General features: G+C 45.4%; 1 protein-coding gene across 3 annotated transcripts; it reads right to left on the reverse strand.

Annotated features, from left to right (window-relative positions):
- Positions 1 to 1,508: 1,508 nt before the first annotated feature.
- On the reverse strand, positions 1,509 to 13,276 carry sybl1 (synaptobrevin-like 1). 3 transcript variants are annotated; one of them, XM_024405672.2, is made up of 8 exons: positions 12,868 to 12,987; positions 12,485 to 12,655; positions 12,284 to 12,341; positions 9,616 to 9,753; positions 6,038 to 6,125; positions 5,852 to 5,919; positions 5,661 to 5,753; positions 1,509 to 1,839 (listed from the first exon to the last, which is right to left on the reverse strand). In XM_024405672.2, exons 1-8 carry the CDS (start codon positions 12,876 to 12,878, stop codon positions 1,795 to 1,797), a joined length of 672 nt encoding a protein of 223 aa, XP_024261440.1. In that variant the 5' UTR covers positions 12,879 to 12,987; the 3' UTR covers positions 1,509 to 1,794. The 3 variants fall into 3 exon arrangements, with proteins under 3 accessions (XP_024261440.1, XP_024261441.1, XP_024261439.1); XM_024405673.2 differs by lacking the exons at positions 1,509 to 1,839; positions 12,868 to 12,987 and adding exons at positions 4,593 to 5,574; positions 13,122 to 13,276; XM_024405671.2 differs by lacking the exon at positions 1,509 to 1,839 and adding an exon at positions 4,593 to 5,574 and having other exon boundaries at positions 12,868 to 12,985.
- Positions 13,277 to 13,296: the final 20 nt, after the last annotated feature.

Genomic DNA, 13,296 nt, shown 5'->3' on the forward strand with positions numbered 1-13,296 from the left:
CCCTGTATGTTTACCATAATGATCTCCTTTACCATAACGATCTCCTTTCCCCTGTATGTTTACCTTAACGGTCTCCTTTCACCTGTATGTTTACCCTAACGGTCTCCTTTCCCGTGTATGTTTACCCTAACGGTCTCCTTTCCCCTGTATGTTTACCATAACGGTTTCCTTTACCATAACGGTCTCCTTTCCCCTGAATGTTTACCATAACGGTCTGTTATATTATATAAATCCTGTGTTACAGACACTACATCCATTGTGTGTCGATGCCTTTGTACAGACCTCACTGATGTAATTTGTCTTGTGTCTGTCTACAGAATGAGTGACTAACCGACCCTAACCAGCCTGGGGACTAACCGACCCTAACCAGCCTGGGGACTAACCGACCCTAACCAGCCTGGGGACTAACCGACCCTAACCAGCCTGGGGACTAACCGACCCTAACCAGCCTGGGGACTAACCGACCCTAACCAGCCTGGGGACTAACCGACCCTAACCAGCCTGCAGCCTGGGGACTAACCGACCCTAACCAGCCTGCAGCCTGGGGACTAACCGACCCTAACCAGCCTGCAGCCTGGGGACTAACCGACCCTAACCAGATGTAGTCTGAATGGTGCGTGTTCTACAGCATCCAGTGTGTGATGACTGAGTGACGGCTAACTCTGTAGGGTGTTGGAGCGTTATACAGACTGTTAACTCTGTAGGGTGTTGGAGCGATCTTAAGACTGTTAACTCTGTAGGGTGTTGGAGCGTTATACAGACTGTTAACTCTGTAGGGTGTTGGAGCGTTATACAGACTGTTAACTCTGTAGGGTGTTGGAGCGTTATACAGACTGTTAACTCTGTAGGGTGTTGGAGCGTTATACAGACTGTTAACACTGTAGGGTGTTGGAGCGTTATACAGACTGTTAACACTGTAGGGTGTTGGAGCGTTATACAGACTGTTAACTCTGTAGGGTGTTGGAGCGATCTTAAGACTTAACTCTGTAGGGTGTTGGAGCGTTATACAGACTGTTAACTCTGTAGGGTGTTGGAGCGATCTTCAGACTGTTAACTCTGTAGGGTGTTGGAGCGTTATACAGACTGTTAACTCTGTAGGGTGTTGGAGCGTTATACAGACTGTTAACTCTGTAGGGTGTTGGAGCGTTATACAGACTGTTAACACTGTAGGGTGTTGGAGCATTATACAGACTGTTAACACTGTAGGGTGTTGGAGCATTATACAGACTGTTAACACTGTAGGGTGTTGGAGCGATCTTCAAGTCATCATGGAGACACTTCCTTCCCTTCCACATATGAAGCTGCTAACAACATTCAGAGTGGAACACAGAACACATCCTGAAGATGTGCCATATGAAAGGTTTTACAGTTAAACTAAGATACTGACAGAACTAATGGTCTTCGTGACTTTTCATTGACCTGAAGGCTGTATGTATCATCCCTCTGTGTGGCCATATCATTTGACATTTAGAAAACCTATCCTGTAGAAATCAAGGCAGAAGAATGAGTTTGTTTATTATTATTAGTTTATTTGTATATTTACAGGGACAGTGCACATTAATCAACGTTCAGTAAAAGTGCTGGTTTTAGCCAGCTGGCTAATTTTCATCTGCAGTTCCAAATTTGGATGTAGAATAATGAAATAATTCCATGATTATAAACCATATGATGGCAGGAAGCAAACAAACCATTTCACAGTGTTACATTATAATGTATTTTAACTGAAAGACACAAACGGTGGAGGTGAAGCAGAGGTGGTCAGGGTTCAGAGGTGACAGGAGATCAGGGGGTCATTCAGGGAGTATTCAGATCCCTTCCCTTTTTCCACGTTGCCTTATTCTAAAATGGATTAAAAAATTATTAAAATGTCCTCAATCTACACACATTACCCCATAGTGACATAGTGACAGATTTTTGCTAAACAATTTATAAATAAAAAAGCATCACATTTACAGACCCTTTGCTATGCAAAGACTCCAAATTGAGCTCAGATGCATCCTGTTTCCATTGATCATCCTTGATGTTTCTACAACTGTGGTAGTCCACCTGTGGTAAATTCAATTGGTTGGACATGATTTGGAAAGGCACACACCTGTCTATATAAAGGTCCCACAGTTGACAGTGCATGTCAGAGCAAAAACCAAGTCATGAGGTCGAAGGAATTGTCGTTGAGTTCCGAGACAGGATTGTGTCGAGGCACAGATCTGGGGAAGGGTACCAAAAAATGTCTGCAGCATTGAAGGTCCCCAAGAACACAGTGGCCTCCATCATTATTAAAAGGAAGAAGTTTGGAACCACCAGGACTCTTCCTAGAGCTGGCCGCCTGGCCAAACTGAGCAATCGGGGGAGAAGGGACTTGGTAAGCGAGGATGGTCCCTCTGACAGAGCTCCAGAGTTCCTCTGTGGATGGGAGAACCTTCCAGAAAGACAACCAGCTCTGCAGCACTCCACCAATCAGACCTTTATGGTAGAGTGGCCAGACGGAAGCCACTCCTCAGTAAAAGGCACATGACAGCCTGCTTGGAGTTTGCAAAAAGGCACCTAAAGGACTCTGGCAATAAGAAACAAGGTTCTCTGGTCTGATGAAACCAAAATGTAACTCTTTGGCCTGTATGCCAAGGCCTGAATCCCTACGGTGAAGCATGGTGGTGGTAGCAGCACCATGCTGTGAGGATGTTTTTCAGCAGCAGGGACTGGGAGACTAATCAGGATCGATTGAAAGATGAACGGAGCAAAGTACAGAGATCTCATTGATGAAAACCTGCTCCAGAGCGCTCAGGACTTCAGACTGGGGCGAAGGTTCACCTTCCAATAGGACAATGACCCTAAGCACACAGCCAAGACAACGCAGGAGTGGCTAAGGGACAAGTCTATGGATGTCCTGGAGTGGCCCAGCCAGAGCTGATAAGGTAATTAAGACATCTCTGGAGAGACCTGAAAATAGCTGTGCAGCAACGCTCCCCGTCCAACCTGACAGAGCTTGAGAGGATCTGCAGAGAAGATTAAGAGAAACTCCCCAAATACAGGTGTGCCAAGCTTGTAGAGTCATACACAAGAAGACTTAAGGTTGTAATCGCAACCAAAGGTGCTTCAACAAAGTACTGAGTAAAGCGTCTGAATACTTATGTAAATGTGATCTATTTTTTTATTTTATAAATTTGCTAAAAATAGAAATATTTTTTTCTTTGTCATTATGGGGTATCGAGTCGTTAAGGGGTATTGTGTCATTATGGGGTATTGAGTCATTATGGGGTATCGAGTCGTTAAGGGGTATCATGTCGTTAAGGGGTATTGTATCATTATGGGGTATTGTGTGTAGTTTGATGAGGGGAAAACAACAATTGAATCCATTTTAGAATAAGGCTGTAACGTAACAAAATATGGACATAGTCAAAGGGTCTGAATACTTTCTGAATGCACTGTAGAACAGACCTGCTTCTCTGACATGTAGAGTAATGAAGCATGTCAGTTCTATTCAAGACATTTCTGTCAGTACGCTAAGCCTTTCCAACTGCGTGCCAGGTCCCACGGTCAGCTCTGTACAGTACTACTGCAGTACTACAAGAGCAAAACTATAGTACCGTACTCCTGAGTCAAGGCCAGGGGGCTGAACCAGAAAGGAGGCTGTGGACGAGAGGCTGAGCTGAAGCGCCCTATCAGAGTAAGGGAAGGGTCAGCCTATCATAGCAGAGGGGAAGGAGTAGCATATCAGAGAAGAGGGATATGGTTATTTAATGTCATTAAATACTGTCTATTGATTTGTAACATCAGACTCGTTAGTGCAATCAATCTTTTTTTAATCTAATTTCTTGTAACAACTGAACAGAGAGACATTGTAACGGTGTCTGGACAATAACTAAACAAGCCATCACAGCAGAGTGTGTATAGAACAGGGGAGATACACTTGTAATGTACCATGTCCTGATCTCCATGGTGATAAGACATTACAGGTGTAGTTTAGTATCACTAGCACTGACTGGGTAGCTACACAGAGACAGACATCTAAATGTCTCTGTCTAGGTACAGACTGACCCTGACAGGGTAGCTACACAGAGACAGACAGCTACACAGAGACAGTAGTGGTTCCCATGCCCCCCCGTCTTTAAACTTTCTCTTGAAAGTTGCAATAGTAGAACCCACAAGGTATCTAATTGGGTAGTACATCATCAGTTCCTCGTCATGTCAGCTAACGACCTTACAGAGATGTTAAATACTGGTCAGAGATGTCCAGATCAGCTAACGACCTTACAGAGATGTTAAATACTGGTCAGACGTGTCCAGATCAGCTAACGACCTTACAGAGATGTTAAATACTGGTCAGAGATGTCCAGATCAGCTAACGACCTTACAGAGATGTTAAATACTGGTCAGACATGTCCAGATCAGCTAACGACCTTACAGAGATGTTAAATACTGGTCAGACATGTCCAGATCAGCTAACGACCTTACAGAGATGTTAAATACTGGTCAGACATGTCCAGATCAGCTAGCCATGTCAGCTAAAGTCTTTTTCTTTAGTTTTTTTAGCCCATAGTTTTTTTTAGCCCAATAGACATTAGACATGGCAAAAATGTATAGAATTGCAAAAAATGTTGCTTTAAAACTGAAACATTTATTTTGCACCCCATGACAAAATGTGTACAATTGCAGGAAATAAGCTTAAAACCTGCAACATGTCCTCTCCAGAGGGGTGTGAACAGTGTGTCATGAACAGTGCTGTACCAATAGAAATAGACACGGTGCGCATGCCGGGGGAGGCGTGGGATGTTCTCCAATGCTGGAAGGGGGCCCCAGGGTAAAAACATTTGGTAAACCCTACTCCAGATTATCAGTCTGTTTTCTAGGCTTGTAGAGCTCTGGATGAAAGGGCCATGGACTGGAGAACAGCTGTTTGCTAGGCTTGTAGAGCCCTGGATGAGAGGGCCATGGACTGGAGAACAGCTGTTTGCTAGGCTTGTAGAGCCCTGGATGAGAGGGCCATGGACTGGAGAACAGCTGTTTGCTAGGCTTGTAGAGCCCTGGATGAGAGGGCCATGGACTGGAGAACAGCTGTTTGCTAGGCTTGTAGAGCCCTGGATGAGAGGGCCATGGACTGGAGAACAGCTGTTTGCTAGGCTTGTAGAGCCCTGGATGAGAGGGCCATGGACTGGAGAACAGTATGGAGGACAGCTGGACTGGACAGTGGACTGAATTCCACTTGCAAAATATTTTAAAGCTGCATATCCAACAATCGCTTGTCTTTGGACAGATAAACACACCTCATTCTCTTGTTAAGGAACAGAAAGCAAGACAATCACAACGTTGTTAAATCTCCACTGTCTGGATGCCTTGTTGTGTCACCATTCTGTCCAATAGAGGACCTCTCCTCCCTGCTGACTGGAAGACAAGAGGGAGGAGGAGGAGAGCGATTTCTTTCTTTGTGGGTCCGCTGTCGTCTTCTCTTGCTCCCTCTTTTCCTCCCCCTCTCTCCTCATCCTCCCCCTCTCTTCTTGTCCTCCCCCTCTCTTATTTCCTGATGCAGTTGGGCCAGCTGAGTCCTCCGCAGGCTGCAGACACAACTACATACAGGACCACCTGACGAGAACACACCACATAGTTCAGACTATTACACACACACACACACACACACACAGAGGGGTGAACAGACAGACAGTACCTACCAGTGACACCACCACTACGACGACAGTCAGTTTGAGGTTCTTCATACACATGGCTCTGGCCAGGTTACGGCTGGTGGTCTTAAAACTCACAGACTGGGGGAGAGAGGAAGTTAGTGACGCTCTGAGCCGGGTTATACGAGCAGTAGTAGTAGGATAGTTGAGTAATTGTAGTAGATTAGAATGTGACTCACTGAGCCGACCAGGTTCTCCGTTTTATCAATCAGCAACTCCAACTTCTCTCCCCTCTGAGCCACCAAGTCTGTAGGAAACACAGAGTAAACACAAGACACTAAAATAAATCCTCAGACCCTAGACACTTCTCCCCTAGCCCCTAATACAGCGGTAGTGGTGGATGTAGGAGTGGAGTCTTATCTCACCGATGTTGCGTACCATGATGCCTTTCAGGTCGTCAACCTGCATCTGAGTCTCAGCCAGGCGATCTGATGGAGGAGAGGAATGGTGCTTCTAGAGAGAGAGAGAGAAGGGGAGAGAGAGAGAAGGGGAGAGAGAGAGAGAGAGAGAGAGAGAGAGAGATAAGGAGACACAGGGAGGGAGAGATAAGGAGACACAGGGAGGGAAAGAGAGGGGATCAGTGGTATGGTGTTCATGTGACTGAAGGTAAACAGACGGTCCTCACAAACGCAAATGGAGTGTGTGTGTAGTGTGTGTTTGTGCCTGTGTGTGTGTTTTCAGTGGTGTGGTCATGCACTCAGAGTTCCCCCAGAGGCAGAGTTGTCATGCTCCCCTCACGAGCCCCTCCATACACACTAACCCGTCCTCCAGCCATAATCCTTTCAGCCCATGCCCCAGCCCAGGCCCCTGCTCTGGCCCCTTTGAGCTGACAGTGTGTTCCTCATCTCTCCTGACACTAGTGATTGGCATTCTGAGTCTTGTCTTTGTCTCCCAAATGACTCTTTGTTTAGTAGCTCTTCACATGTCTCTAAAACCATGTGGAATAGCTCATCTCCGACTTATGTAACCGTAAAAGCCTTGGTTTCATGCATGTTAACATCAGAAGCCTCCTCCCTAAGTTTGTTTTATTCACTGCTTTAGCACACTCTGCCAACCCTGATGTCCTTGTTGTGTATGAATCCTGGCTTAGGAAGGCCACAAACAAGATAGAACTGCCAAAGGGTAGGAGTTAGCCTGCAAAGTTCTGTCATACTTTCCAGGTCTATATCCAAACAGTTTGAACTTCGAATTAAATTTTTTTATCTCTCCAGAAATAAGTCTCTACCGACCCCCCTCCACTCCCAGCTGTGCCCTGGACACCATTTGTGAATTGATCGCCCCCCATCTAGCTTCAGAGTTTGTTCTGTTAGGTGACCTAAACTGGGATATGCTTAACACCCCGGCAGTCCTACAATCTAAGCTAGATGCCCTCAATCTCACACAAATCATCAAGGACCCCACCAGGTACAACCCTAAATCCGTAAACATGGGCACCCTCATAGACATTATCCTGACCAACTGGCCCCCCAAATACACCTCCGCTGTCTTCAACCAGGATCTCAGCGATCACTGCCTCATTGCCTGTATCCGCTATGGGTCTGCGGTAAAACAACCACCCCTCATCACTGTCAAACACTCCCTAAAACACTTCTGCGAACAGGCCTTTCTAATCAACTTGGCCTGGGTATTCTGGAAGGATATTGACCTCATCCCGTCAGTCGAGGATGCCTGGTCATTCTTTAAAAAGTAATTTCCTCACCATCTTAGATAAGCATGCCCCGTTGAAAAATGCAGAACTAAGAACAGATAGATCCCTTGGTTCACTCCAGACTTGACTGCCCTCGACCAGCACAAAAACATCTTGTGGCGGACTGCAATAGTCCCCACGATATGCAACTGTTCAGGGAAGTCAGGAACCAATACACACACAGTCAGTCAGGAAAGCAAAGGCTTTTTCAAGCACAAATTCACATCCTGTAGCTCTAACTCCCAAAAGTTTTGGGACACTGTAAAGTCCATGGAGAGCAAGAACACCTCCTCCCAGCTGCCCACTGCACTGATCGAAAATTTCAACAAGCATTTCTCAATGCTGGCCATGCCTTCCGCCTGGCTACTTCAACCTCGGCCAACGGCCAACCCCCCCCCACCCCACAGCTACTCGCCCAGGCCTTCCCCAGGTTCTCCTTTACCCAAATCCAGACAGCAGATGTTCTGAAAGAGCTGCAAAACCTGGACCCGTACAAATCAGCTGGGCTAGACAATCTGGACCCTCTCTTTCTGAAACTATCCAACCGCTATTGTTGCAACCCCTATTACCAGCCTGTTCAACCTCTCTTTCGTATTGTCCGAGATCCCTAAAGATTGGAAAGCTGCCGCGGTCATCCCCCTCTTCAAAGGGGGTGACACCCTAGACCCAAACTGTTACAGAACTATATCCATCCTTCCCTGCCTATCTAAAGTCTTCGAAAGCCAAGTTAAATAACAGATCACTGACCATTTCGAATCCCACCGTACCTTCTCTGCTGTGCTATCCATACGCTCTACAAAATAGCTTCCTTTTTTAAAATTTTTTTTTTTAACTTGGGTCAAATGTTTTGGGTAGCCTTCCACAAGCTTCCCACAATAAGTTGGGTGAATTTTGTCCCATTCCTCCTGACAGAGCTGGTGTAACTGAGTCAGGTTTGTGGGACGCCTTGCTCACACACACTTTTTCAGTTCTGCCCACAAACTTTCTAGAGGATTGAGGTCAGGGCTTTGTGATGGCCACTCCAATACCTCGACTTTGTTGTCCTTAAGCCATTTTGCCACAACTTTGGAAGTATGCTTGGAGTCATTGGAAGACCCATTTGCAACCAAGCTTTAACTTCCTGACTGATGTCTTGAGATGTTGCTTCAATATATCCACATAATTTTCCTACCTCATGATGCCATCTATTTTGTGAAGTGCACCAATCCCTCCTGCAGCAAAGCACCCCCACAACATGATGCTGCCACCCCCGTGCTTCACGGTTGGGATGGTGTTCTTCGGCTTGCAAGCATCCCCTTTTTCCCTCCAAACATAACGATGGTCATTATGGCCAAGCAGTTCTGTTTTTGTTTCATCAGACGAGAGAACATTTCTCCTAAAAGTATGATCTTTGTTCCCATGTTCAGTTGCAAACCGTAGTCTGGCTTTTTTTAATGGCGGTTTTGGAGCAGTGGCTTCTTCCTTGCTGAGCGGCCTTTCAGTTTACTTCGATATAGGGCTGGTTTTACTGTGGATATAGATACTTTTGTACCGGTTTACTCCAGCATCTTCACAAGGTCTTTAGCTGTTGTTCTGGGATTGATTTGCACTTTTCACACCAAAGTACGTTCATCTCTAGGAGACAGAACCCATCTCCTTCCTGAGCGGTATGACGGATGCGTGGTCCCATGGTGTTTATACTTGCGTACTATTGTTTGTACAGATGAATGTGGTACCTTCGGGCATTTGGAATTTGCTCCCAAAGATGAAATAGACTTGTGGATGTCTGCAATTTATTTTCTGAGGTCTTGGCTGATTTCTTTTGATTTCCCCATGATGTCAAGCAAAGAGGCACTGAGTTTGAAGGTAGGCCTTGAAATACATCCACAGGTACACCTCCAATTGACTCAAATGATGTCAATTAGCCTATCAGAAGCTCCTAAAGCCATGACATCATTTTCAGGAATTGTCCAAGCTGTTTAAAGGAACACAGTACATTTGTGGAGTGAGAGGTCTAGCTGAAATGCAGACCTGTCAAACCCTGTCTCACAGTCTGTTCTGACCACTCACTACCATATTACAGGGTTGGCTCTCATCATCTGAGTAGCCAGAGTGGAGGAGAACTAACTCAGGGAGTGGAGGATAACTAACTCACCATCTGATCAGGGAGTGGAGGATAACTAACTCACCATCTGATCAGGGAGTGGAGGATAACTAACTCACCATCGGATAACTAACTCACCATCTGATCAGGGAGTGTGTGTGTGTGTGTCTCACCATCTGAGCCATCAGAGTGGAGGAGAACTCTGAGTTCATTGCGTAGGGAAGGGCTGTCTGAGCTCTGGAACCATAGGTCGTCTGGAAACGCTTCTTCACCTCTCCCAGGAAGCTGAACGCACGTGACCGCTCAAAGTCCTAACAGACAGACAGTTAACACAGTCAGACACAACAGTTCCAACAGGCCTGGCAACAGAGGGTAGTGTGTACGGCCCAGTACATCACCGGGGCCAAGATTCCTGCCATCCAGGACCTCTATACCAGGCGGTGTCAGAGGAAGGCCCTAAAAAATGTCAAGGACTCCAGCCACCCTAGTCATAGACTGTTCTCTCTGCTACCGCATGGCAAGCGGTTCCTGGAGCGCCAAGTCTAGGTCCAAGAGGCTTCTAAACAGCTTCTACCCCCAGCCATAAGACTCCTGAACATCTAATCAAATGGCTACCCAGACTACTTGCATTGCATTTACACTGCTGCTACTCTCAGTTTATTATCTATGCATAGTTACTTTAACTCTACCTACATGTACATATTACCTAAATTACCTCGACTAACCGGTGCCCCGCACATTGACTCTGTACCTGTACCGCCTGTGTATATAGCCTTGCTATTGTTATTTTACTGCTGCTCTTCAATTATTAGTTATTTTAACATAAGCTCTGAGGAAGGCCTTGAGGCCGATACATAAAGCTTCATGAAGAGCAGTGATACTAGCAAGAGGGTTTCTTCTCTTTTCTCTCAACTTTTACCATGCAACACACACACACACACGGGATTGGAAATGACAGTCAATTACCTTGATGGAAGCTACGATATTAAATCTAATCAACCCCCCCCATATAAAAATCAAATACATTTTTAAAAACTCAACCCCAACCCCCCCGTAAAGGACTCAACCCCGACCCCCGACCCCCCCCCCGTAAAGGACTCAACCTGATCATGCTAATTAGATGTTTACGGGTGTGCGGACATCGATTCTCTCCATAGAATGGCAGGTTATTCAGATACAGTGGGGCAAAAAAGTATTTAGTCAGCCACCAATTGTGCAAGTTCTCCCACTTAAAAATATGAGAGAGGCCTGTAATTTTCATCATAGGTACACTTCAACTATGACAGAGAAAATGAGAAAAAAAATCCTGAAAAATCACATTGTAGGATTTTTAATGAATTTATTTGCAAATTATGGTGGAAAATAAGTATTTGGTCACCTACAAACAAGCAAGATTTCTGGCCTGTAACTTCTTCTTTAAGAGGCTCCTCTGTCCTCCACTCGTTACCTGTATTAATGGCACCTGTTTGAACTTGTTATCAGTATAAAAGACACATGTCCACAACCTCAAACAGTCACACTCCAAACTCCACTATGGCCAAGACCAAAGAGCTGTCAAAGGACACCAGAAACAAAATTGTAGACCTGCACCAGGCTGGGAAGACAATCTGCAATAGGTAAGCAGCTTGGTTTGAAGAAATCAACTGTGGGAGCAATTATTAGGAAATGGAAGACATACAAGACCACTGATAATCTCCCTCGATCTGGGGTTCCACGCAAGATCTCACCCCGTGGGGTCAAAATGATCACAAGAACGGTGAGCAAAAATCCCAGAACCACACGGGGGGACCTAGTGAATGACCAAAGTAACAAAGCCTACCATCAGTAACACACTACGCCGCCAAGGACTCAAATCCTGCAGTGCCAGACGTGTCCCCCTGCTTAAGCCAGTACATGTCCAGGGCCATCTGAAGTTTGCTAGAGAGCATTTGGATGATCCAGAAGATGATTGGGAGAATGTCATATGGTCGAAGAAACCATATATAACTTTTTGGTAAAAACTCAACTCGTCGTGTTTGGAGGAGAAAGAATGTTGAGTTGCATCCAAAGAACACCATACCTACTGTGAAGCATGGGGGTGGAAACATCATGCTTTGGGGCTGTTTTTCTGCAAAGGGACCAGGACGACTGATCCGTGTAAAGGAAAGAATGAATGGGGCCATGGATTGTGAGATTTTGAGTGAAAACCTCCTTCCATCAGCAAGGGCATTGAAGATGAAACGTGGCTGGGTCTTTCAGCATGACAATGATCCCAAACACACCACCCGGGCAACGAAGGCGTGGCTTCGTAAGAAGCATTTCAAGGTCCTGGAGTGGCCTAGCCAGTCTCCAGATCTCAACCCCATAGAAAATCTTTGGAGGGAGTTGAAAGTCCGTGTTGCCCAGCAACAGCCCCAAAACATCACCGCTCTAGAGGAGATCTGCATGGAGGATTGGGCCAAAATACCAGCAACAGTGTGTGAAAACCTTGTGAAGACTTACAGAAAACATTTGACCTCTGTCATTGCCAACAAAGGGTATATAACAAAGTATTGAGATAAACTTTTGTTATTGACCAAACACTTATTTTCCACCATAATTTGCAAATAAATTCATTAAAAATCCTACAATGTGATTTTCTGGATTTTTTCTATCTCATTTTGTCTGTCATAGTTGAAGTGTACCTATGATGAAAATTACAGGCCTCATCTTTTTAAGTGGGAGAACTTGCACAATTGGTGGCTGACTAAATACTTTTTTGCCCCACTGTACATTTAGGTTTGTAAACCAAAGAACACTATATACACTCGGTCTCTCAGACACGTATACTCGGCACTCGGTCTCTCAGACATGTATACTCACGTCGTCAGTGATACAGAGATATATGATTCTGTCATGGCAGATGTAGTGGAAGAGATAGCTGAAGGAGAAGACAAGATACTCCGTCAGATACTCCGTTTGATTTAATCTTCACGGTCACACTAACAAACATACACTACAAGTAGAACAGGACTATCCAACTCCAGGCAGATATGTGTGTGGCTGTCTGAGTGTTAACCCTACCTGCCATGGCTGTAGGTGAGCTTGTTGTTCTCGGATGGTATTTTAGCTAGGATTTGTTCTGTCACCTCCAGGAAATTACCGCTACACCACGCATGCTTCGCCAGGATGGTGCTGCCGCGGGCAACCACTGCAAACAGGATCGCCATGGTTGTGGACAGGGTCAGGGGTTCACTGAGAGAGGTGGAGGGAGGAGAACGTTATGAGGAGGGAGAGGGATAGAGAGATGGTGGGTTAACATGTTTTCACCACTAAGCTAGTGGCAAAGTAGGCAACGAATAGTAGACAAGTCTACAACAACACTGTTGAGACCAACAACACTGACATGTTGCTAACTAGCTAACTAAGGTTAGCTAACCCAGTGCACTAGCCAGCCGTCTGCCTACCTGCCGAACATCGGGAAACATGAGCAAGAGATTTACCACCGCCAACTTTAACATTGTCGCTCTGAATCAAACTAAAGTAGCTAGTTAAGGTGGCTGGTTAGCATAAACTACAACAATGACGCTAACAAAGACTGCCGTATGCATCCTGGGTACCTACGGTTGCGATCATCATGACAAATCATAGTTAGCAATAATACGACCATTATAAATGATTTTGTTAGCAGCACTAAACAATAACACATAATCATGCATACCTGCGATGCTCAGCAGTCTTCAAAACGATGTGTTTTCAACATTAAAACAACTGTTAACGTTAATCTTCTCGTCTGACTTCTGCTTTCCCAGATCCTTGATCGGAAGCTTTATCTGGTTCCACCTAGGGAAATGTGGTTTTTTGCTTCCTTACGATGAATATGCATGCGGAATGTT

This window comes from Oncorhynchus tshawytscha, linkage group LG21, assembly GCF_018296145.1.
Source record: "Oncorhynchus tshawytscha isolate Ot180627B linkage group LG21, Otsh_v2.0, whole genome shotgun sequence".
NCBI classification, from domain to species: domain Eukaryota; kingdom Metazoa; phylum Chordata; class Actinopteri; order Salmoniformes; family Salmonidae; genus Oncorhynchus; species Oncorhynchus tshawytscha.